This window comes from Schistocerca serialis, chromosome 8, assembly GCF_023864345.2.
Source record: "Schistocerca serialis cubense isolate TAMUIC-IGC-003099 chromosome 8, iqSchSeri2.2, whole genome shotgun sequence".
Lineage (NCBI taxonomy): Eukaryota > Metazoa > Arthropoda > Insecta > Orthoptera > Acrididae > Schistocerca > Schistocerca serialis.
The window spans coordinates 493855003-493882501 of record NC_064645.1 but is presented as its reverse complement, the minus strand read 5'-3'; the positions used below and the strand labels follow the sequence as shown (position 1 = coordinate 493882501).

Here is a 27499-nt window from a genome sequence, read left to right as displayed (position 1 = left end):
CAACCAGTTGCTGAACATGCTGCCAAACACCATGTGCTTCATGTCAATCATCACTGCACGGCCTGCACAATCTGTATCCTTCTTACTAACACCAGCAGAACAAAGCCTTCCCTTCTACCAATGTGCCCACTAATCCTTTTCCATGTGCTCTCATTTTTTCCACTCCCCCCCCCCCCCCCCCCATCCTCTCCCCAAACCTCCTGACTGCTCCCCAGCAGCTCTAACCTGTCCCCACCACATTTCTGCATGCTCCCACAAGAACCACTACACATACCGCTACCCTTCTCCATCACGTGCCTCCTCCTTACCCCACCACTGGATTGTTGCTCCCATTGGGAGCAGTTACAACACAGTCTAGCTGCAGCAGAGTTGTGCTTCTGCAAAAGTGTGTGTGTGTGTGTGTGTGTGTGTGTGTGTGTGTGTGTTGTACTTCAGAAGGAGCCCAAAAGCTAAAATTTTATAGCAGTCTTTTCATTGTGCCTGGGTGTGACACAATGTCACCTCTATAGGTGAGTTTGTATGACATTATTATCTAGGAGAGTGCAAGAGTTGCTCAACAGCCTAACAAAAAGTTTTCTCCTGTTCCTCACACAATAGCTCTTTCAGTGCAAAGTATTTGTGTGACATCTTACATGTAATGTGTCCACATACATTGATGAGCAAGAGTTGGGAGAGGGTGATACCCAGTGCCATGCCTATCCCTTTGGAACAGGGGTCTAAGAGAATAGAACCTGGGCTTGCTGTAGATTCAACATTTGCAACAATCTGTGCATTGGGTGCATGAACTAACCTGGAAGCAATAAATTTGCTTTGAGATATTGTTGTTACTAGACTGCTGTAATGTAATTCAGTAGGTAATAACTGATACCCTTTACATTCAATCTCACTGAGGTCTCTTTCCTTTTTGTTGCACTGTTAATTACGACAAATCATTATTTTGTGAAAGTAGCTCTGTGTCTAAAATGAATCCTCTAGACTCAAAAGGCCCTATAAGCCATTTTCACAAGTTTGGTGAGTACAACTTCCACTTAAAGCATACATGTTTATACTCCCAGCAAAATGCATTGAACATTGAGGAAGAAGGAACTGCAGTAGAAATGTTTAAAACAGCATTGTAACACACACTAAATTACAATGAAATATGTATGTGGAGGCTTCTGAAACTTGGTTATTGGCATAGGGGATTTTGAATTTCACTCTTGCTGGGAGGATGGATAAGAAGTATTTTGAAATTCATTAAATGATTATTATAAAATACTGAAAGGAACACAAAAATTCTTTATTTGAACAAATTTGCAGGTGTGTATGTGCTCTGTAATTAAACTATCAATACTGGATCAGTCTGCATATTTCCATAATGGCAGTCTTCATCACTTTCAGCATCATCAAACTCCTTTTGAAAACCAGTTCTATTTCCTTGTAAAACCTCAGGTCATAAATAGTCATCCAATTACAACCAAAATGTTATGTTCACATCTGACACTTTGTTTGGATTCAGTTTGAGGTGATTTGTTTTGATTGGACCTGGTTTGATCGGTTATACACTTGTGCCCTGTTTTGTTACATTTTCTACACCAAAATCAATTCTGTATGCTTATTCCCTCTTTTGTTACATTTTCTACACCAAAATCAATTCTGTATGCTTATTCCCTTTGAACTTTGACAGTTAACAAAGTTTTTGTAATACAGAAACTTTTGTGCTGACTGTAATTCCCATCTTTCTCAATTTTTTTCTGTTCTTGCAAAAACTCTATTAGGTGGTATGAGTGGCCTATAAATGGAAAAACTATTTCCACTTCCTGTATGTTAATAGGGGGCTCTGAATGAATCCATTTACAAACCATGGTGAACATATTCCCATCTTCGTTTTGACTGCAGCAACCATCTGCAACAAATCTTAACTATATTTATCCCATGCATATTTGTCCACATAAGTCTATGATATACAAAGCTTGCTATCTCATTTGAACTCTCTGAGTGCTGAGTTTTGCTCCATCAATAAGAGTGAACATTTGGCTTAGACAAAAGTGCTTTTCAATTGCCAGCCACTTAGCAAAATTGTAGAAATTATACTGCCTAGTAAAATAAACAGCTTGATCTTAAAGTTTTGTAAGCAACGTGTGTTTCTAACAATTAAAAGATATATCAACGACCCTTCTTTATCCTGATGCAATAAATCAGAAAATGCCCCACCTTCAAAGTATGTACTCTTCGTTCTACTATAATAACTCTTCTCTGCCTTCAACCTGTCTCCTAATTCTCATCTACATCTACATCTACATCCATACTCCGCAAGCCACCTGATGGTGTGTGGCGGAGGGTATCTTGAGTACCTCTATCGGTTCTCCCTTCTATTCCAGTCTCGTATTGTACATGGAAAGAAAGATTGTCAGTATGCCTCTGCGTGGGCTCTAATCTCTCTGATTTTAACCTCATGGTCTCTACGTGAGATACACGTAGGAGGGAGCAATATACTGCTTTACTCCTCAGTGAAGATATGTTCTCAAACCTCCAACAAAAGCCTGTACTGAACTACTGAGCGTCTCTCTTGCAGAGTCTTCCACTGGAGTTTATCTATCATCTCCATAACACTTTCATGATTACTAAATGATCCTGCAACGAAGTGCGCTGCTCTCCGTTGGATCTTGTCTAGCTCTTCTATCAATCCTATCTGGTACAGATCCCACACCGGGGAGCTGTATTCAATCAGTGGGCAAACAAGTGTACTGTAACCTATTTCCTTTGTTTTCAGACTGCATTTCCTTAGGATTCTTCCAATGAATCTCAGTCTGGCATCTGCTTTACCGACAATTAATTTTATATGGTCATTCCATTTTAAATCACTCCTAATGCCTACTCCCAGATAATTTATGGAATTAACTGCTTGCAGTTGCTGACCTGCTATATTGTAGCTAAATGATAAAGGATCTTTCATTCTATGTATTCGCAGCACATCATACTTGTCTGCATTGAGATTCAATTGCCATTCCCTGCACCATGCGTCAGTTCGTTGCAGATCCTCCTGCATTTCAGTACAATTTTCCATTGTTACAAACTCTTGATATACTACAGCATTATCCACGAAAAGCCTCAGTGAACTTCCGATGTTATCCACTAGGTCATTTATATATATTGCGAATAGCAACTGTCCTACGACACTCCCCTGTGGCACACCTGAAATCACTCTTACTTCGGAAGACTTCTCTCCATTGAGAATGACATGCTGCGTTCTGTTATCTAGGAACTCTTGAATCCATTTACACAATTGGTCTGATAGTCCATATGCTCTTATTTTGTTCATTAAATGACTGTGGGGAACTGTATCAAAAGCCTTGCAGAAGTCAAGAAACACGGCATCTACCTGGGAACCCGTGTCTATGGCCCTCTGCGTGGACGAATAGCACAAGCTGGGTTTCACATGATCGTCTTTTTTGAAACCCATGCTGATTCCTACAGAGTAGATTTCTAGTCTCCAGAAAAGTCATTATACTCGAATGTAATAGATGTTCCAAAATTATAAAACTGATCGACGTTTGAGATATAGGTCTATAGTTCTGCATATCTGTTCGACGGCCCTTCTTGAAAACGGGGATGACCTGTGCCCTTTCCCAATCTTTTGGAGTGCTATGCTCTTCTAGAGACCTATGGTACGTCGCTGCAAGAAGGGGGGCTAGTTCCTTCGTGTACTCTGTGTAAAATCGAACTGGTATCCCATCAGGTCCAGCGGCCTTTCCTCTTTTGAGCAATTTTAATTGTTTTTCTATCCTTCTGTCATCTGTTTCCATTTCTACCATTTTGTCATCTGTGCGACAATCTAGAGAAGGAACTACAGTGCAGTCTTCCTCTGGGAAACAGCTTCAGAAAAAGACATTTAGTATTTTGGCCTTTAGTCTGTCATCCTCTGTTTCAGTACCATTTTGGTCACAGACTGTCTGGACATTTTGCTTTGATCCACCTACCGCTTTGACATAAGACCAAAATTTCTTAGGATTTTCTGCCAAGTCTCAACAAACATCAGTTCTAGGACTCCCAAAGTGTATATTGTAACTACTACAAAAACCTCTATGAAAAGAACACTCTCTTGACCTTCAAGTTTAATGACAGTTGTATTAAACATTTGCTTTGTTTGCCATATCTTCTTAATATTAAGTTCAGATGGTAAGTACAACCTACTATGACTCTCCCTATTTCTACAGTAGTGAGGTTCTGAACATTTGAATGACTCTTGAAATTTTCCTATTGCCTTCCAGCAAGGTGCACAGTTGTAGCTTCTTCTGTCACCTCCCCTAGTTTCTCTTACTGCATCATCACCACTGGCATGTAATCTCCTTAGAACACCGTGAACACAGTCCTTTTTTTCAATCCTAAGATTCCAAGAAATGCTTCCCTGCACACTACAACACATCCACAATACGCCCTTCATACGTGGCAGATGAAGGCTAGCCCTCTTTTTGATTATTTCTGAGTTTTTCTCCTCTTAGGTTGCGAAACAATACATTGACTCATTATAAAGTTGTCATGGCTAATTTTGTTTTCTGATGCATAGAAGATTCAGTTGAACTTCATAATATCTGCCATCTGCAGTGGGAACACTTGAACACCTTTGTGTAACGTTTACATTTGGTTGTGGTAAACAGATGGGTAATTAGCAGAATATCTGAAAATGAATAATGAATTTTGTTAATTTGTTAGTTTAAAAGTATTACTGTGTTAAGGATAGAAATTATAGCAATCAATGAAAGAATATTATGCCTATCCAGTCCGTGAAACTATCAGTGGTAATTTACCTTTTCTGTTTCTCCATCTTTTCCATGTTTCTGGCTGCCTCACCCTTTTCTGTCCTCTTTCTGGATTTGCTTTAGCAACATAAGTATGATGTGCTAAAATAGTACTCTGAAAATATGTTTTTGTTCACACTACACTACAGTTGCAATGATTTCATGGAAGTGTTGTGAACTTCAGTTTTTCCAACTCCTCGATTTCATTAAACATTCCATGGATTAGGTTTTTTTGTTATTAAAATCTAAATTATTTAATGCTTATAAGGCAACAAAAATTACAATACCCTATCTTTTGTGGCTAATTAATAACTTTCCCCTCTTCTGAAAACAGTTGAGTATAGCACTATAAATGCAAGAAGTGAGCCATACTGAGAGGAGAAGACACCATCTTAATAAGTTCAAAATGTTCAAATGTGTGTGAAATCTTATGCGACTTAACTGCTAAGGTTATCAGTCCCTGAGCTTACACACTACTTAACCTAAATTATCCTAAGAACAAACACACACACCCATGCCCGAGGGAGGACTCGAACCTCCGCTGGGACCAGCCGCACAGTCCATGACTGCAGCGCCTTAGACCACTCGGCTAATCCTGCATGGCTGTTAATAAGTCCATAAATCTCATTGACTAATGTTTATAGAGGATTCTGAAAATAACTGCAGACAAATGCAGTGATCTTTGAATTTCACTCTTATTTTCTTAAAAATATCTTGTTGCAATTAGGGGATTTTCATATCCACACATTCGTAAATCAGTGAAGATTAATTTTGTGATTCGGAGGACACTATTTTTAAAAAGTGACTTTCAGGGAGGTTTTGAATCAGGAGGATTCATATCATGCAGTATTTTCTTTCTTATGTTCAGGAGGCAAAAGTTTTGAAAATGCTGGTAGTTGTATATAAACGTACAAAAACTATCTAACTTTCAGAACTAATAGTTCATTCCTCATGGAGGAAAGAGAGATAGGTTGGGGAAGATTAAAAAGGAAGGACAGGTCAATCAGATTCCAGGATGAGAGTTGTTGTGAAGATGAATACAGTATGTTGGTAAGCACTGTACCAACTTCAGAGAAGATGAGGGTAGAGTGAGGACTCAAAGTGGATTAAAAGGAAGAAAATGGAGTGAAGAGTGCAATTAAGAACTATGAGGAATAAGAGATGGAGGGAAATCCAATCAGAGAGATGGGGGAGGAGAACGAAGATGAAAAAATCAAAAGCAAAAGAAATTTTATTGTTTATTACTTATTGCATATCATCAATACTAAAAATTTAACTACTGGCCAACAATTGTGTCTCATAACTTTATAATTTTCTTGAGTGAATTTTCTCTTTGATAGCAATATTTTCTTTACAAAATATAGTCTTTTTCAGAATGTAATGACAGCTGGTATTATGTCACTGATTGTAAATTACTCTGCAACAGTTGAATTAGAGTCGACTTGATGTTAAGCCACAAATTGTGTAAACTTACCATTTTTACAACAGCAAAATCTTCTATAAATGGCAGATCAGTTTAAAATACATGTATCAATCATGAGCACACAGGGAGCTCAGCAGGACTCACATGTTACTCCTATGTTGGCAGATGCTAAACTGCATTCTGAGCATGGTGGAGAAGACAAAACGAGCACTGGCGATCCTGCAACATAGGGGTGCAGTGCCTGGTGTAGTAACTGATGACTGGGGTCGTGGTGACATCAAGCGGACAGCTGCAGATATCATGGCACAGACGATCCGCGCCACAGAGGAGCGCGTAGCAGAGGTCAAGCGTCGTGCAGGTGAGTCCATCTGCAGGAGTCAGTGCCTATAAAGAATAGTGTGGCAGACAAGTAAAGATTTCCAAGGACAAAGAATGACAGTAGTCTGTCTGTCAGCAGTATGTATAGCACTATGTGGAGAAAATTAGTGTATCTGAGTGTGACGTGTAAGCAGTACATACTGCACTATTTTCACGGATAGTTCCTGCATATTTGTAAATATGAGTGGAATTCTGGTAGCACACCATTCACACACTCTTGACTCGGGATATGTCTGTCAATGTGGCTGACATTGGTAGTGTATCAGACAGGCAACATGATGGTGGGAACAGAATTTTCACACAGTCTTCTTCAAGTATTGGTACTCTAAATTTACGTAGCAATGTTTCATGTTAATACTATCACGTTTCTTCCACAGATTCCCATATTAGTTCCCCAAGCATCTGTGTTACCCTTTTGTATGGGCATGTAAACCTGTTACAACCCAAGAAGCATATGTCTGTATTCTTTCAATGTCTGTTGTCATCCATACTCAAGAAGAACTTCAAATGAATGAATGAAACATTGGAGCAGTATATTACAGTTGGCCATAATAACATCTCCTATGCCATTTCCTTTACAGATGCAGTGCACTTTTCCAGAATTCTTCCAACAAATCTAAGTCTATCACTCACCTTATCTATTGTGTGTTCATTATGTTTCATGGAGCTTTTATTATTACTCCTAACTATTAAATGATTTGACATGTTAGACATTTTAGCAATTCTGCAAATAGATACTTTGAATTTTTTCTCTTGTTATTGGCATCATGGCTTTTTTATCCACATTTTAATAGAGCTGCTACTCTTTACATCAAGTGGAAATTTTGTCTAAGTCTGTCCTTATAATTGTCTAATGATGGCATTTTCCTGTTGGCAATAGCATTTAACAGCAAACCCTTTGGTAGTGCTGCTGAGCTGACTGTATCTGGTAATTTGTAATGAGTATTTGGAACATTAAAGGTTCTATTATGCTTGTCTTAGGCATGCTCAATGTTATTTTTGTTTCAGCTGAACATTCACTAGCCATTATAACATTCTGGGCACTATCGCTCAAATATTCATTGAACCAAGCACATATCAGTGACAATTGAGCAGTGTGAAATGTCTTTTGGAAGATGGAGTATACATGTTCAGCCGCAGGTGCTGCATGCAAAATATTTTGTATGAATAAAGAAAAAAAAGAACTGCATGGCATTATTGGCTGAGAGGTACTGAGGGGTAGGTTCAGCCACCTAATCAAAAAGTGTTTCTTTGTCAGTGCACTATGGCCCCTTTGCTGTGGGTTTGAGAGTTGTTTCTAGAGTGTATTTGTTCAGTGTAGTCTGACTCTAATGGATGTGATGTGTAGTTTGTGTTGTTTGGTAGTGAGAGAGGGGTGGATGGTGAAAAATTGGTGCTGGCACATAGCCTACTCTTCTAAAACAGCACCAAGGGTGGCTCCATGCTTAACATCCCTATTCTGGAGACATCATCATCAGTATTGTATGTGCTCAGTCCATGAGACACTGTGGAGATGTTTGGACTTAAGTCTAGGACGCTAGCATCAGAGTGTGGTAATCAAGAATTTTACATCACACTTTTTCATCCCCTTGCAACCAATATTGGCAGTGAAAATTTCTTGCAAACAATATTGGCAGTGAAAATTTCTTTCACCATCAGGATCCAATCCAGCTATCACCAAGTCAAGTGCTATCACGTAGGCTTGTGGCTATGGAGGTGGGCTTATATGAATACAGCAAGATGTGTTTCACATGAGTGGTTTCTCCTGATCATTAGAGAACTTTTTTTTTCTCCAGGATTGTCATAATGTTCAGATACCTAAGATCTCTCATCATAAATACAATATGTATGTGACATTGGTTTGTAATTCTGTGCATCCATTCTTTGAACTTTCTGTGAAAACAAGTGATCTCTGCTCTGCTCTTTCAATTCAAGTGAAACTATCTGCTGTGCAAGAGAGTTCATTCAGGAAAGGTGTTAATTCCACTGTGTATCATTGGAAAATTAAATTATCTCAAGATCTGGTACCTTGTTCACTTTAAATAGTCTTAAATGTTTTCCAGTATTTTTGGTGAGGATGAGGGGGGGAGGGGTTAAATAGTCTTAAATGTTTTCCAGTATTTGGGGTGGGGTTGGCGGGGGCGGGGGCAGGGGGTGCTTTTTCCAAAATAAATTTTTTGAGAGTCTTTACAGTAGTAACTCAATCCTATACTCTCTTCACCTAAATGAGAGACCGCTTGTAAACACATCACGGTACATGACCATAATGCTGCCATCAAGGGGTGAGTGATACAGGGAGTGCTCGCTGAGTGTAACTGTATTCATTGTGTGTCTAAGTCCTCAGTGTGTGATCTCAAAATCTAATTGTAATGTTCATAACACCTGAAAGACCAGTATTTGATTATTGGTGTAAATATCAGTTTCATCATTCATTGTTCATGTGCCTGCATTTTACCATTAATATCCTGTATGACTAAACTCCCCTATGTCATCCTCCACAGATACAGCAAGTGAGGCTGACATGTCAGTTCTGAGTGCACACAAGTGACATTTCAGTTCTGAGCGCACCAAAACAATCGAAGAAGAAATTATCAGATTCTGCAGAGAAACACATGGTTCTTAATGTGTATAAAATGGAGCAGTTGTATTCAGAGCAATCAGTGACTGATATTGTTTTCAAAACAGCTGCATCTACAGGCATTGGTCATTCTTGAGTGTATCATGTGATAAATGAGTAAAACGTCACACTCTCTGAAGTCACCCATATAAGAAAAATCATGATAGAAGCTTTCAGAAAGCATTGCTGACTTCGGTAGAAATGCAGTATGAAGGAGGGTACATGATTTTTTTTTTTTTGGTGCCAAATTCCAACAATTGACAAAGTTCTTCTTGCCATGAATGAAGATCCAGGTATGGGCAGTTTTTGGAGAACTACATTTTATAAATAATTAATTAATTTTAAATATGTTTGGCATGGAGGCAATAACATGCTATAAACAGAGATGACATCATTTTATGGAGGTGGAATTTTCTGCGAACCATTAAATTGTTGAGAGATGATGGAAGGCCCACGTACTATTTGGACCAGATGTGGCTGAATGCAGGACATACCCAAAGTAACATCTGGGCAAATAGTGTCATAAAATCCTCAAAATAATTGTTTCTGTCCAGATTATCCACAAGAAACAATGCTCCACTGGGTAAAGGAAAATGACTAATTATCACACACATGGAGAGCAAAGCAGGTTTCATGGAAAGTTGTTTAGGGATTTTCAGATCCAAGAACTGTAGAGATTATCACAGGGAATGTGTGCTGACACATTCGAGAAGTGGTTTCAAGATGTTCTTCCTTGGCTTCAGGAAAACACAGTTATTGTTTTGTTCTTCCTTAGTTTCAGGAAAACACAATTACTGTCCTTGATAATGCACCATACCATTCTCCTCAAAAAGACAAAGTTCCTAATGTGAATCCCAACAAGCAAGATATTTCAAAATGGCTAAAATCTAAAAATACCACTTTCGAAGATGGTATATACCACTAGAAGTTAAAAAAAAAAGAGTAGCACACAACAAATACATAGTAGGTGAAATGGCTAAGAATTCAGGGAAAACTGTTCTTCAAATTCCTCTGTACCATTGTGAATTAAATGCCGTCACATTAGTTTGGGCCACAATCAAAGGCTACATTGCAGGAAAAAGCAGAAGCTAAAGAACTGTCAGAACAACCAGTAAGAACAATGACTACAGAGGAGTGGAACATATGTTCCCCTGTGGTGGAAAAATTTGAAAAGCAGAAAAGGATAGAAGTAAAAAGACTGTGGGTGTATTGGTGGAATACAGGGCTATGTAGTGCTGGAATGCGAGCAGGGAAGGGGCTAGATGGGTAAGGACAATGACCAACAAAAGTTTAGGCAGGAGTGTTACAGGAACATAGGATATATTGTTAATCTCCCAACTGCACCTAGCTTCCCTACTCTCTCTCCACCTCACCCCTATATGCTCCAATAAGCAGTACTTTACTATCCCCCATCCCTACCCTGCTATCCCACCCCCTCTCCACCCCAGCCACCTCCTTGTCCTATGTTCCCATAATCCTTCTGGTCTCAACCTTCGTCAGTCAGTATCTTTACACAAGGTTAGCCTTTCATTTCATCCAACTTACATTTCTTGAAATAACAGTGTGTATGTTTTTGTTTGGCTCTGCAGCATTCAGGCATGTGGACCACATGTCCTGTACAATTGAAGTCTTATTCTTTTCATTTTCTGGACAACGTTTGCTGCAACAATTCTTAATGTTGTTGGTTCCTCCTGTTACTCTAGCATTCCACGTCACATTAGGTGAAAGCCCTTCCTCAAGACTTTGTTCATATACAAACAGTTTCTCATTTTACATCTTTGTATAACTCAAGATCTTTGTTCCATATAATGCCATCACATTTAGTTTTGGTGGATATTGTATGTGATGTAATTACCCATTTCAGGTTGAAATGTTATTGATGCATTAATAACCCACTGTGTTATCTCCATCATTGAGCTTTCGTGATTGCTACAACATGTACTTAAAAGTGGGTGCTAGAAAACTACCTTAGCCAAATTCAGATCTTTGACTTGCAATGGATCACTCATTTGGATAGCCCCATCACTTCCATCTTTTCAGCATCAGTCTTTGGGCTGACTTTGATTGCATTGTGAGCTAGATGCTTAACTGTCTCCACAATCTCAGCGTCTGACTCTAACAGGGCTGCAATTTCATCACCATATGCTAAGAAGTGTTCTCTCCCAATCACATTTACACCTTTGTAATTGCTGTACAATTCTCATACAACTTCCTTGAGCACTGTATTAAATAATGTGGCCATGATTACTGTGAGAACATACAAGCATCAGTTTACCTCTTGAAAAAAATCCATGATCCGTGTACTTTCAAGTATGATGTTACTTTTGCTCAAAATGAAAGACTTTCCCTTCATTTTAGAGTATGAAGTGCTGTGTACTAACAATGACATACCATATTTACAGAGGAGGCAGTGAATGAGGTGAAGCGTCAAGCTGTAGCAGAACTGCAACGTGCAGTGGCTCAGGCGGAGGCGAAAGCTGCTGAGCTGGTGGCAGCAGAGCGTGCCAAGGTGGAGAAGGTGCTGGCAGAGGCACGCCGCCAGGCAGTCCCTACAGACGATGATGAGCCACCTCCAGCTGGGGCGACAGCGGCAACAGCCAATGCCTGCTGGAACTGTGGACGACGTGCCAATGAGACATGCAGTGGCTGCAATACGGCACGCTACTGTGGCGCCTTTTGCCAACATAAGGACTGGGACAGTCACCACCAGGTATTGTGATTGTGTGCCAACACACCCACACCCACACACACACACACACACACACACACACACACACACACACACACCTGAAAAATAGCTACTCACAGAAGTCCAGTGTGTGATGTAGTTATCATACAGCAATGAAGGTTGGTTAATGCAGCACTGTTATATGCTGGAAAAAAATTAGTTCCAATTGTAGCCACAAGGTGCAAATCTGGTGCTGTGTGCTGTTTGTGTGATGGTGTAACATCCACACTGTCATTTGACAAGCTATGATATGAGTGAACAGTATGGCTGTTGAGAAGAGAGACTGTGCATTGTCAATGAAACTGTTTTATTTGAACGGCAGCTGTTACAGTGCTGCATAGAGAGTATTGTCAATTGAATGCTCTGAGAAGAGGTGTGATGCCATTAAATGCTTTAAAGAAGATGATAATGAAGTTCAAAAACATGAGTCAACTTTGTATGGCACCTGGAAGAGGAAGGCATCCTATACCGGTGGAAGTTTTTGGTGAGGTTGCTGCTGCTGCTGTAACTGACCATGCTGCACATGCCCCGGGTAGTGCCCACATTGGACCTCTGTAAGTAGCTTCACTTTAATTGTAACTACATAGTACTCTGAAGTGCAGATCCCATGTTGACTGATTAAATTTCTTCATACAGTTATTTATGGGTTTGGTAAAGACCCATCTTCACAGTAAAACACATGTTAAAAACATTTGTCAACTTAATATTCTTTCCATTTCTCGCAGTTTCAGATATCTGTGTCTCAGAAAAAACTGAGAAAAGAGCATATTTTTATATAATGACTTGTCTTAGGAGTGATCCATACTGTAGTCATCAGCATTTGAATTACATACATCTATTGAGCAACATGTAGAAACCTATTTAATCCGGATCACAGTTGTTAAACGTTGTGACATGATCTCCTTGAGAATATGAAAGGCCTTGGTGAGAAGTCTTGTCCTTTTACAGGACCTCTTGATGGTACTCATAGCTCAGGAAAAATATTCATAATTTTCTCCATCTTCATGAAGAGAATAGTTAATTCCATAGCCAATGGAGATTACTATGATGACAGTAACCAGTGCAAGATGTGAACATCTTACTTGAAGATGTCCCAGATGTGCTCCATATGTTTCAAGGTAGATAATCTTTGTGCCATGCAACAACTACATATCTTTTGACTGTTCTTCTGTTTATTTGGACACAACTTGGTTTATTTGGACACAACTTCGGAGTTTTGACATGGTATGTTGTACTGCTAAAAATCGAGGCCCCTGCTAGTACAATGTCTGCCAACATCCCAGTGATGTTGCACATCATACTACTCCATTCACTGTGGCGATGTCTCTCTCTCTGTCTGTCTCTCTCTCTCTCTCTCTCTCACACTCACTCACTCGCTTGGGGATTATGGATTTTATGTTACCACGTCTCGTCCCTTTGTCAACCACATGACATAATAAAAATTTCCTCCAGGTCAAGTGCCACTTCTAACTCACCTGTAATCCAATGACAACTTCACTGCAGTTACAACTTTTATAGCCTGAACACTCTTACACATGTTGGAAGAAGATTGCAACACCTTAATTTTTTGAATACTGTAGACAACACACAATTTTCTTTTTTAATTTCAATGTGTAACTGGAATCAGAAAGAGCTTTACATCAACCTTGACAGACTATTCCAGAACTGGCTAAAAACCATGCAAACTGCACACATCTGCTCTCCACCACATTATCTTATGTAACATTCCAATAACCATGTACAATGAAACTTCCTGCCAGGAAGTTTCATATCAGCGCACACTCCGCTGCAGAGTGAAAATCTCATTCTGGAACCATGTACATTGCTTTGAATTATTGACAAAATTACAATTACAGTTTACAGATTTGCAAAAGTTCCACATGTTGTGACTTACAGCATGTTATACATTATCTCTTGCCATTATAATATCTCTGAATATTGTACAAGCTTTGAGAGAAATTATGCAGTATTAATTTTTATAACATTGTTTTTACTAAGATACAGATCACTTCCATTACAATGGAAAGGCATTGAGGCTTGATACCATTATTATTGATGTGACTATAATGCAAAAATAAGTTCTAAAATTCACTAATTTATATAATAATATTTATAGGTGATTGAGAATTACATAAAAATCAAAATTGAAAAAAAAGTTCACTTAAAGGTAAAATATGCATACACAAGTTAAACAGTGCACACAAAGTGAGAGTAGAACTCACTACTGCAGTATCATTTATTCAAGTTGACATGGAATCAATCAAATCGGTAAGCGTAACCGCACTCTACCACATGATATACTTCTCTATCGGTGTGTCACTATCATCATAGGTTAAGTTGAGCAAACAACTAAACACACACAATTTTCAAAATGTTACAGGTTGCTGTAAAAGTTTACAAACTGTTTACAGATTGGAAACTCTTTCATAGGAAAAAAATAACATTTCCAACTGATATAAAAAATCTTTAATTATAAAGGGGACATTTTTTTACAAGTAGGGCAAGCCGAATGCTGCTAATTTTCCAGGAGGGTATCAGACTATTTGGTATCAGAAAATTATGTTTTATTTGCCCATCTGGCTAGCCGTGCAGTCTAACATGCTGCTTCCTGAGCAGGAAGGCATGCCGGTCCCTGGCACGAATCTGCCTGGCAGCTCCCCTTACTCTGCCTCAGTTACACTATGTTGGTGATTGCAGCGCAAACACTGTCTCCACATATGCATACTCCATAATTACTGTACCACGCAAACATTGGGGTTACACTCATCTGTTATGAGATGTTCCGGGGGGGAAGGGGGGGTTTCCACTGGGGGCCGAACCGTACAATAAACCTGGGTTCGGTGTGGGGCGGGTGGACTGCTGTGGCCTGTTGTGGGGCTGTGAACCACTGAGGGCTACGTTGGGACGAAGCCTCTCCGTCGTTTCTCCGATTTCAATACACAATACAATAGTATGTTTTGCTCTTTATGTGCAAAGAGCAAATTCTTTTTGGAGTTTGTTTTAGAAAGTTTCAGTAATTTATAATGGTTGTGGTAACTGTTATACTACATGCACATAGATACCATACTACAGAAATTAGTTTTTGGGTGAATTGCTGTTGTTTGGCCTTAGTAAACAAAAATGCGCACCTAATCTGAGTGTAAGATTGTGTGCATCTTTGTAATCTTTCAACAAAGAATATTACGTATTTATTCACCTTTATAGTGAACACAAAGAGAGAACATTACTTTCATGTTGATAGGTAACAGCACACACTTTGTGCAGGTGTGTTGCAAGCTGCCTCCACCTGTACCACTTTCGGTGCCAGCTGCCCCGAGCCAGCAACCCACATCTAGTCCTGCAGTTCCGCCAACGGTAACTGGTGTGTCGCCTTCTGGTGCAACTCCAGCCAAGTGACGCAGCAAGCGCCGGCCCGTGCGGAGGGCCACTGCAACTTCACAATGATGACTGATGTACACCTCATTGTCTCCAGTGCCGAGGGAAAGTATGATAAGCCTTTATCACCAGTAATGCGTGAAATACAAAGGCAACTTGAACTGATCTATACATGTAGTAGATTTTTTTTTCCTAAGGGTCATGTGACTGCCAAGATCAGATTTCGTTAGTAGGGCTCAGTTATTGGATGGAAGATACAAGTAATTTTTTTTTTTTTGGCAAGATAATTACACTAGAAATTAGTGTATGGACTGAATACATGTGGGGCAGAATGTGTATTGACATCCTCTTACTTAACACATTGCATTTCAAAACCTTGAGATATTTACATTACTTTAGTCTACCACAGATTTTTGTAATCAAATAAGAGCTTAATTGTGACAACAATGAAGTTGTACAAATTTTCTCTGTCATTTAATTATGTATCAGATACCATGTCCATTGAACCAGTATGTAAATGGAGAGATAAGAGGCCAGTTTCATAATTAGTTTACTTATGAAGGAGATTGATGCCTGTTTTTGTTTTTGGTTCATTGACAGTATACTGAAAACTGTGTTCTATGCTATGGGACAGAGACAGAGAGAGAGAGGGAGAGAGAGAGAGAGAGAGAGAGAGAGAGAGAGAGAGAGAGCAAAACTGAATGTTAATCTTCCTCCATTTTGAGAAAAATGCAGGTGCTTGTGCTAATTAAACATTTCTTTCCAAATTCACGATGGATGTTTCTGTGAAATTTAAAAATGTTAAATACTGTTGTGAAGTTCCTGTGTATTTAAAGTAGTTTAATGCATTGTAAAACCACATGACTCTTTGCATACTCTCCAAATTAGTGGCAGATTTATTACATGTTTTTGAAAGAGGCTTTCCTCAACTATTTGTACTGCTAAGATTTTCATTTAGCACACACACTCAGTTCAGCCCTCTAAAATACTCAATGCAGCTACTATCGCAACACAAACGCTTGGGACAGATTTTCAGAAAAAAACGGGATCTTTTAGTGGGAGAAAGCACTCCTATGTATTTACAAGTAACATCTAGACTCATGGGTATATAAAATAATAAAAAACTCAAGAAATCATACCCACATATGTATTAGTTGACGTTACCTCTCCAGTTTATTAAATGTTTAAATAACCTCCTAAATGGAACAAACAGTAAAACATTCACAAAACGTCTTACTTTGGGACTGAGTGGTGACAAATGTGAATGGAGGAAGATAACATTTGCCCGAAGATAATTAATTATTCATTTGTTGGGTCAGATTAACAACAGGTGATTTTATCCTACTGGATGGTGACCATAGCCTTCAGGTCTTTTCCAAATTCATGTAATAAAGTTTCTCATCATTCAAATTTCTGCTTTACTGCACAAACATTATTAGTGATTTAATAACAATAATCTTAACAGACATTAGCTAAGATATTTTTCTGTAACTACTTTTTAACTTCATGAACTACTTCTCCAGATCCAATTTTTTCATCTCTTGCTGCTGTAAATCTCACTCAGCTAGTTTGAAATGTCTGGAGGGAACCATGAATGCTCTTGTTTTTTTAATATTTGTATTGGAGCATCACACACTCTAAGCCCTGACGGGCACCTTGGTTAATTTTCTTTATTAGCAACAATTTTTTCTGATACCTGTCTTCCAGATTCTATATAAACTCTAGGATCTGTATTTAGTACTTTCCATCATTTTCACTTTTTATTTGAAAATCCACACATCATCAGCAAAATGAATGAAAACACGGACATTACTGGAGAACACTTGTGTGCATTTCATTAACATCCACTGCCATAATTATTTCGAAATGTGTTTTGTTTAATTAAAATGTATATTGAATTAGGCCAGTAATTTGGAAAATTTTCAAATGACTGTGTATCCAGACAAATGATGCCATAAAAGAATAAAGTATGGAAGTCATTAGCTGTACTAATCTTACCATATGTACAGTATTGATGTTTTAATTTTATAAGTTGCTCAAATTGTGGATTGTTGAATACTAACGCTATCTTGGAGATCATAGAAGCAGTAACAAAGATCGGGGTACATAAATGTAAGTTCAGGTGCAGCTCGCAACCAGTCCTTTCTGTTATGCTCTTCAATAAAATTTCTCAAACATTTCTCTGGAGATCAAAATGTTAAATAAATTTACGAGATACTGATTGGTTCTATTTACAGTAAAGAAAGTTAGAAGAATTGTATTTACCAAGTAGGAATTGCTGTAGATACAGCAGGAAGATGAAAAACTGAGAAACAAATGTCAGTCTTCCATAACAAAATTCATTATTGAGGGAGCTACACAGGAATGCGGATTATAAGTTAGGTTTGAGGGAATGGAAAGAATAATGGTGAGTTCCTCCAAATTATATGCAGAATGGCATGCAAGAGAGACAATTTAAAGTATCTGACAGCTTCTGGAAAAATAAAAGGGTGGCTACTGCAATGAAACCTTTCATTCTGGATGGAAATGGAGTGTGAGGAATGGTTCAATGTAGATAAAAAGCAGAACAACAGTGCAGATAAAAAGGAATGATTGGAAATGTCTAGCAGAAAAGAAAAGGCAGAAAGGAGGGATAAGTAAAAGATTGTGAAGAAATATGCAACTCACGTGGCTGTGCTATATGTAGTACATGAAATAAATAAGTGAAACATAGGTTGCGGAATAGGGGTGTAACTGCAACAAAAAATAACTTAACAGTTGGTATATTGACAGGCTCTGAGTGTATTTAGCCTGCACTTCCGTAACTGTGACTGATATACATGTCAGTTTGTATTTGTAAGAATTTTTGTGATGGTTATGGAAAATTAAGAATAATGGAAGCTGCCAAAGCCTGCCTACACATTTTTAGTCTCAAAGTGTCTTCAGATATGGAACTTATTCCAGACAAGATCATACAGGAAAGCCATTCTAAGAATGGCATATTTAGATTTCCTGAACAGATGTTGAAGGAACTGCATTAAATAGACCCCTAACAAAATAATATTCCCTATTGTGTATTACTTTTAAGACATTCATATATTTATAAAAACAGACTTTATCCCAGGAGCCCAAGGTCTCACATTTATGTCAGCAATATCAGTGGAAGTAATGTACTTGACTACCAGAGGGAATTGACAAATTTCAGATATGTCAAATAACTTAATTTTTGGTGACTAACAATTCCTTTCTTGAATCACGTAATAACTGTGCATCTGTGGTATCTGGTACTACCTGAAATTTTGTAAAAGATACAGTACTGTGAATGTAACAAATGTTTAATTAGTATAATATCATGGCAAATTAATAGTTTATTATAAAAAAGTGTAGTCAGTTTGAGGCTTTATCACCCTTACTCTAGAGTTGAATACATGCTGTGATACAAGTAAGCAATGATGTTTCTATATGTATGTACTGTACATACAAGTTGCAAAGTCTTTTGTCAGAATCTGGCTTCATCACAAGACACGTTGGTTCCAGTCCTCCTTAATTTTCTATGCATTCCTTAAAACTCACAGCAAATCCCTTTTGATGAATGCCTCAATCATGGCTGCTGTGACATGACTCACTATTCACCACCACCTTATACTCAGCCATTGCACATTTTGCATTCAGCCCTAAATGGGGTGCAACAGTGCAATAGCCAGGAGCTATGTGCAAGGCATCTCAGAGCCATAATTGTTGCTGTCTGAAAAAGGCCTTTCAACAGGATACTGTATCCACAACATTCTGACACTTCTATGGCACGACACAACTACAGAGCAGTGGCATGGTATTATTCAGGATCTGTCCCAACTGATGCTGATATGGATGAACATGGCATAGTCTACTGTCCTGGTCCTATGTTATGTACATCTAAAAACTTACTTTATGTGTACAGAAATTCATCATTTCATTATTTTTGTGATATTAGAATCAGTTGTTTATATCTATGATACAATCCACCTTCTGAATGACGAATGTGCTCTTAAAATGAAATTACAATGAAATCCAGACCATTAGCTGCTTACAGGCATTGATAAATATCAATGGGGACAGTTTAAAATGTGTGCCCCGACGGGGACTCGAACCTGGGATCTCCTGCTTACATGGCAGACTCTCTATCTGACTGAGCCATTGAGGACACAGAGGATAGTGCTCTACAGGGACTTATCTCTGGCTCGCTCCCCATGAGACCCACATTTCCAACTTTCTGTCCACACACCGCAGCAGTCAATCTAGCAATTCCCGTAAGAGTTTGAGCAATGTGAGTGCGTTCACACTGAAGAAGATCTTTCACACCTGGTAGGAACTACCAGCTTGCTTTGGTTTTTTTATTATTATTATTATTATTTTTTTTTTTTTTTTTTTTTTTTTGAGAGCATAGTCCAGTAAAGCATTCAGATTTTTAATGATAAATCAAAATACGCCAACCTATCAGTGCCACAGAAGTTATAAATGAGAATAAACATGTTACAAATTTTCATTTTGGAAACAAATGAAGTATTCTGCTGAATTTTAGACTGACATCCACCAAATATATTTGTGGAATCCAAACACACATTACCATGTTCTGCAGTTTTTATGTTTAATTTTAAAGTAGTATTTCGCTCTATCACGAGTGTGGTAAAATACTGTTAAAATCAATGGAAAAAGATAAGTCGTGTGTACCCGAGACAAGCTATACCTTCTTCTTATAAACACAGCACATACATGGGTTTCAAGTATACAGATTGGAATTTGTTCCAGGAAGCAGATGATTGATTGTTTTAATTTATATTAATGACTTGAATCACATATTTACTCTGTTCCACACCTTTTCTTTTACAGACTACCTGACTTCATTTCCTTTTCCATTTTAGCTTTTTTCTTTGCCTCCCCGCCCCCCTCCCCTCCCCTCCCCCCTTGCTTGTTTTATCTGAAGTGCATTATTTCATATATTTGTTGACTAAAGTTCTCCTCCACTGGTTGTATCATGCTTCACTATTTTACAATTTTAGACTACCATAATACACTATAGTTGTTATTCCATGCCCCAGATCAGAAAAGAAGTGCAATTAACCTTGTAACTGCTGATATTTCCCCCAGCATGTTGTATGTTTTGTTCTCTCTCTCTACACCTACCTACCTATGTATATAATCTATCTATCTATCTATCCATCCATCCATCATCCATGTGCCGTGCCCCCCCCCCCCCCCCCCCCCTACAATCTGCAATGTCACCCTTCCTGTGACCCTCTCACTTACCACAGATATGTGTAATGTCATCAAGTTTCAGTGCTGCTGGATGGGTGTTAAATGAAGAGACTGCTGTACTTTTACTTTTGGATTCAGCATCTTTCACTCTTCTTTCCTTTATTTACATGTTCATTATATTCTTAGCTTTCAATGTTTTGCTGACAGCACATGTGGAGAGAAATGACATGTCACAAACTATTCTTTAAGGTAGTCTGAGAAGCTTTACAAACCAACCAGAATGTTTCAATATCTGAAGTTAAAGTCCATCAAGGTTTTATTGCAAATGACCTATATTTACTTTCAACGTCATAATCAGTTTTTGTATGGGACAGATAATACTTAAGTTACATTGATTTCTTCCATCATTCCACTGCAGTCAGTGTCAACCACGCAAACAGCAAGAGGAACTGTTTAGACTCTAAATTAATGGACATTTTTAGTAAAAGTTTAAGAACTAAATCACAGTCAATGTTGGTCTGAGAACATTTCTCCACACAAGCGACTTAGCATTTGGCAATATCTGAGAGAAAGGCAAAATAATGAATGATTTCATATAGTGGAGTTTCACACAAATTGATTATGCTTCTATGCACATGCAAGACTGAGAAACGATGTCAGCTTTCCCCATCATAAAACATATTGTTTTTGTTTCATTATGAAACAAAACTGGATATGTACTAAAAAGGCCTGAAGAAGATAATTGTTGTGGATTAATAATTATGTTTAAAATATGAAAATCATACACTATATTTATTTATTTATATATTTATTTATTTATATGTATCTTTCCTGTGGATTTACTTCTCTTGTACTGGGGATGCTGCTGTTTAACCATTTACAGTGGATAAAGAAAACAAATTTCCATTGTTTTTAAAAACCAACAAACTGTTGAAATCAATATGGATTCTACAAATTATTACTGTAATTCAGTGGCCATGAAAATTAAATATAAGATATAAAAGTGGACATAACAAATTATTGTAGGCATTGTTTTTTATTTTGTTCATGTGCTTCTGATCATTTTGTACAAAACCTGAAATGGATGTATAGATGGTGGTGTATGAGTTACCATTTGTATATTTTGTTATAGTTGTTAATATTAATCTCTTAACATACCAGTACTCTGCAAGTGAAACACACATTTCTTGGTATTTGTCAAAAACAGATACTGATTTCAGAACTTTGTATGTGCAACCTTAATGATCATGTAAAAATACCAAAGAAACTACTTATTGCACTTATTTGCACAACTTAAGTGACACAATTTGTATGTGTACCATGCTCCTTTATGATGCTTCTGCCCCCTTCCACTTCAGTAGGTGGTACCAAAACTGTTAATCCAGTACTGAGTTTCAACTGAAGTGAGCATGTGTTGGTAACATCTGTTGTTCTGACATTACTATTGTCACATTTTGATGGTGTTCCACAAATAATAAATTAATGTTTTATCACCACATTTATTGGATGAATATACTGTATTATAAGCTATTTAATAATGCTGTTGATTGAATTTCCAACAATTAGATACATTTTTAATATTGCTGTTCATGTTTAAGTATCACGGTTCTAATAAATTATTGCACTGTCCTTTCACCAATGAAATGTGTTTAAAACCTACAAAACAAATGAATGTGGTCTTTTAATTCACCAGTAATGAAATTAATGGTTACATTTTACTTTAAGCAATAAGTGTATTGTCCAAATACACTATGTTTTCAATAAAGTCTGATATTACAAAATGGAAAAAAAGTCTGCCAGTTGGCATTATTATATATATGCAGCTGTTTCTTGTCTGGTAAGCAGTCTAATGAAATAATTGCCTAGAAAATAAATTCAGTAAACCATGTAGACAACAGTTATGAAGCTATTGTTATGTGTCATGTTCCAACTGCACTGATGGAAAAAAAAATGTAAGGTAGCTTTTATTTTCATTTCCCATATTTTGGAGAAAAATATTGATGAACTTGGTGGTCAATACATTAAATTCAGCTTTCAGTAAAAACCATTGTACAATCCAAAATAAACAACTACTATTTGCTTTCACTTTCATGATCGTGCCGGTTCAACTGTTTTACTTACTGACCTCTTGGCATGCTGCTGGCGCAGTTGGCAACAAAATCAAGATGAAGGGTCCTGACTTACGTTGGACTGTAGTTATACTTTCTGATATGTTCCACACCCACGAGAATCATCTAATTTTTTGGGTCTATGGAACAAAAACTGAATCTAATCTAATCTAGTCTAAAAGACTTCCAATATTAACCATATTTTCCAAGGTGACTATAAGTTGGAAAAACGTAAGTAACATTTTTTTCATGATATACAACAAATGAGCTCCAGGATATACAAATCAACCCCCTTGCAACTGAAGCAAACAAGCAAACCTTCTACAGTCACTTTTGAACTGCTGATGAAATTGATGAAACTGCAAGGTGTAACACAAATAACAATGCACTTCAGCAATCATAACTGCATTTTATCACATCTTTTTAGTTGTCATCTTCATTATTTCTGCAACATGCTCCATTTTTTTAATGAGTGTTAGGACTAGAACAAGAAAATTCGAAAGGTTCTGGTGAAGCTGAAGCAATTAAAAGATCAAACCTCACTTTCTATGCTATCTGTGGTATTGGCTGCTGGACAATATGTCACTCAAAAATGAGAAGCTACACTCCACACACCTGGCTGAAAATGACTTACAAGTTTGTGGTGGCTCTCCATTGGTAATGCCGGAATCCTGTATGGTATTTGGCCACCCTTAGCCTTGATGACAGCTTCCACTCTCGCAGGCATTCATTCTATCAGGTGCTGGAAGGTTTCTTGGCGAATGGCAGCCCATTCTTCATGGAATGCTGCACTGAGGGGAGGTATCGATGTCAGTCAGTGAGGCCTGGCATAAAGTTGACATTCCAAAACATCCCAGAGGTGTTCTATAGGATTCAGGTCAGGACTCTGTGCAGGCCAGTCCATTGCAGGGATGTTATTGTCATGTAAGCACTCCACTACAGGCCGTGCATTTTGAACAGGAGTTCGATCGTGTTGAAAGATGCAATCACCATCCCCAAATTCTCTTCGACAGTGGGAAGCAAGAAGGTGCTTAAAACATCAATGTAGGCCTGTGCTGTGATAGTGCCATGCAAAACAATGTGTGTAAGCCCCCTTCATGAAACACATGATCACACCATAACACCACCACCTCCGAACTTTACTATTGGCACTACTCACGCTGACAGATGATGTTCACCGGGCATTCACCATACCGTGACCCTGCCATTGGATCACACATTGTGTACCGTGATTCGTCACTCCACACAATGTTTTTCCACTGTTCAATCGTCCAATGTTTCCTCTCCTTACACCAAGTGAGCCATTGTTTGACATTTAATGCCGTGATATGTGGCTTATGAGCAGCTAAGTTTTCTCACCTCCCACCTAACTGTCATAGTATTTGCAGTGGATCCTGATGCAGTTTGGAATTCCTATGTGATGGTCTGTCAGTCAACAGACTAGGTCAATGTGTACATTTTTGTGCTGTATGAGTCCCTTCATGTTTCCACTTCTCTATCACATTTGAAACAGTGGACCTAGCTATGTTTAGGAATGTGGAAATCTTGCGTACAGAAGTATAACACAAGTGACACCCAATCACTTGACCATGTTCGAAGTCCGTTGAGTTCCGTGGAGTGCCCCATTCTGCTCTCTCACGATATCTAATGACCACTGGGGTCGCTGATATGGAGTACCTGGCAGTAGGTGGCAGTACAATGCACCTAAAATGAAAAATGTATGTTTTTGTGGGTGTCCGGATACTTTTGATCACATAGTGTATGATATCTTAATAATGGCAACAATTTTGTAGAAGTGGCAGGTATGTTCATGCATATTGCATCAGTTTGATGTAGCATAATAATCCTACCACCAAATGGAGGCATTCAGTTTATCAAGGAATCCATTTCACATGTCATTCCTGGAAAAATTCTTAAAATAAACATTTATGTTGCATCGGAGGGTACCTTCTGAATGACAATGATGACCATCCAATGAATCTTAAATCAAACTGCACAAAAAATTCATTTTACCAAAATGAGGTCACTTTGACCTGCAGAGGAGACTGGTGACCTTTATCACAGATTAAACTGTAGAAATAAGTGTCGTCATCACACACCAGTTTATTAAAATTCATGACCAGTCTCAGCTTTGCAGTCATCATTAGGCTCAAAGATTACAGCAATGACATGTAGGTCTACACATGTCTACATGTCAGTGCTATGCTCACTGGATCTAATAAAGGTTAAAAATCTGAAACTGATTATGAACTTCATTAAACTAATATGTGACCAAGACATTGATTTCTACAGTTAAATGAATTTTCCTTACTTAGCTATGCTCTAAGTGAGTTTCTAAATAGTTATTTATACTTCAAACAAATCAAGTCTTCAGCTCCTAATTACAAGTGGCTCCTTTAACATCCATACATGCAGGTTTTTTTTTTTTTTTTTTTTCTCTCCAGGAAACTATTTGAAATATTGATTTATTCCTGAGTACAGCAGAAGGCTTCAAACTTCACAGTTACTGCCATATCACCTGAATTATTTCAGACAATCGTGGCAGCTGCCTTACCCCTTTCCAACAGGTACGGGGTGCTTCCTAGTGGTGATGACATCGTTTCCGAGCCACCACAGGATGCCTCGCCTGTTGGGCCAGTGGCCGATTCTCCGGCAAGGTCCCGACAGTCACAGAGGGCGGGCCTATTAGTTATAGGGAGCTCCAACGTTAGGCGGGTTATGGAGCCCCTCAGGAAAATAGCGGGTAGGTCGGGGAAGAATGCCAGTGTGCACTCGGTGTGCTTGCCGGGGGGTCTCGTCCGTAATGTGGAGGAGGCCCTTCCGGCAGCTATTGAACGCACTGGGTGTGACCGGCTGCAGATAGTAGCACATGTCGGAACGAATGACGCCTGCTGCTTGGGTTCTGAGGCCATCCTTGGTTCCTTCCGGCGGCTGGCTGATTTGGTGAAGACAACCAGCATCGCACGCGGAGTGCAAGCTGAGCTTAATATCTGCAGCATAGTGCCCAGAGTCGATCGCGGTCCTCTGGTTTGGAGCCGTGTGGAGGGTCTAAACCAGAGGCTCAGACGACTCTGCGACTATAATGGTTGCAAATTCATCGACCTCCGTTATTGGGTGGAGAACTGTAGGGCCCCCCTAGACAGGTCAGGCGTGCACTACACACCGGAAGCAGCTACTAGGGTAGCAGAGTACGTGTGGCGTGCACACGGGGGTTTTTTAGGTTAAAGGGACCCCCCCTTGGGCGAAACGATAAAATACCTGACGGCTTACCAGAGAGGACATTATCATCGTTGATAAAGAACGTCCGTCCTCAGAGACCAAAAACAGGAAAAGTCAACGTAATATTGGTAAACTGCAGGAGTATCCAGGGCAAGGTTCCTGAATTAGTATCTCTTATTGAAGGAAATAGTGCGCATATAGTATTAGGAACGGAAAGTTGGTTAAAACCGGAAGTGAACAGTAACGAAATCCTAGACACAGAATGGAATATATACCGCAAGGATAGGATAAACGCCAATGGTGGAGGAGTATTTATAGCAGTAAAGAATTCAATAATATCCAGTGAAGTTATTAGCGAATGCGAATGTGAAATAATCTGGGTTAAGTTAAGTATCAAAGGTGGGTCAGATATGATAGTCGGATGCTTCTATAGACCACCTGCATCAGCAACCGTAGTAGTTGAGCGCCTCAGAGAGAACCTGCAGAACGTCGTGAAGAAGTTTCGTGATCATACTATTGTAATAGGGGGAGACTTCAATCTACCAGGTATAGAGTGGGATAGTCACACAATCAGAACTGGAGCCAGGGACAGAGACTCTTGTGACATTATCCTGACTGCCTTGTCCGAGAATTACTTCGAGCAGATAGTTAGAGAACCAACTCGTGAAGCTAACGTTTTAGACCTCATAGCAACAAATAGACCGGAACTTTTCGACTCCGTGAATGTAGAAGAGGGTATCAGTGATCATAAGTCAGTGGTTGCATCAATGACTACAAGTGTAATAAGAAATGCCAAGAAAGGAAGGAAAATATATTTGCTTAACAAGAGTGATAGGGCACAAATCGCAGAATATCTGAGTGACCACCATCAAACGTTCATTTCTGAGGAAGAGGATGTGGAACAAAAATGGAAAAAATTCAGAAACATCGTCCAGTACGCCTTAGATAAGTTCGTACCGACTAAGGTCCAAAGCGAGGGGAAAGATCCACCGTGGTATAACAATCATGTACGAAAGGTACTACGGAAACAAAGAAAGCTTCATCATAGGTTTAAGAGTAGTCGAATCATAGCTGATAAGGAAAAGCTGAACGAAGCGAAAAAGAGCGTAAAGAGAGCAATGAGAGAAGCATTCAACGAATTCGAACATAAAACATTGGCAAACAATCTAAACAAGAACCCTAAAAAGTTTTGGTCATATGTAAAATCGGTAAGCGGATCTAAATCCCCTATTCAGTCACTCGTTGACCACGATGGCACCGAAACAGAGGACGACCGAAGAAAGGCAGAAATACTGAATTCAGTGTTCCGAAACTGTTTCACTGCGGAAAATCGTAACACAGTCCCTGACTTCAGCCGTCGCACGGACGCCAAAATGGAAAATATTGAAATAAACGATATCGGAATTGAAAAACAACTGCTATCACTTAGTAGCGGAAAAGCATCCGGACCAGACGAGATACCCTTAAGATTCTACAGTGATTATGCTAAAGAACTTGCCCCCTTTCTATCAGCAATTTATCGTAGATCGCTGGAAGAACGTAAAGTACCTAGCGACTGGAAGAAAGCGCAGGTCGTTCCCATTTTCAAGAAGGGTCATAAATCAGATGCGAATAATTATAGGCCTATTTCGCTTACGTCAATCTGTTGTAGAATAATGGAAC

At 38.8% G+C, this 27499-nt stretch overlaps 1 protein-coding gene across 1 annotated transcript in view; it reads left to right on the top strand.

Annotated features, from left to right (window-relative positions):
- LOC126416631 (protein CBFA2T3) overlaps positions 1-15619 on the top strand; it is a 78781-nt gene extending 63162 nt beyond the window's left edge. The window contains exons 3-5 of the mRNA XM_050084393.1: positions 6367-6559; positions 11599-11906; positions 15189-15619. Of these exons, the coding sequence (XP_049940350.1) occupies positions 6367-6559; positions 11599-11906; positions 15189-15320 (633 nt within the window). The 3' untranslated portion in view covers positions 15321-15619. The remainder of the gene's footprint in view (positions 1-6366; positions 6560-11598; positions 11907-15188) is intronic.
- The last annotated feature ends 11880 nt before the right edge of the window (positions 15620-27499 follow it).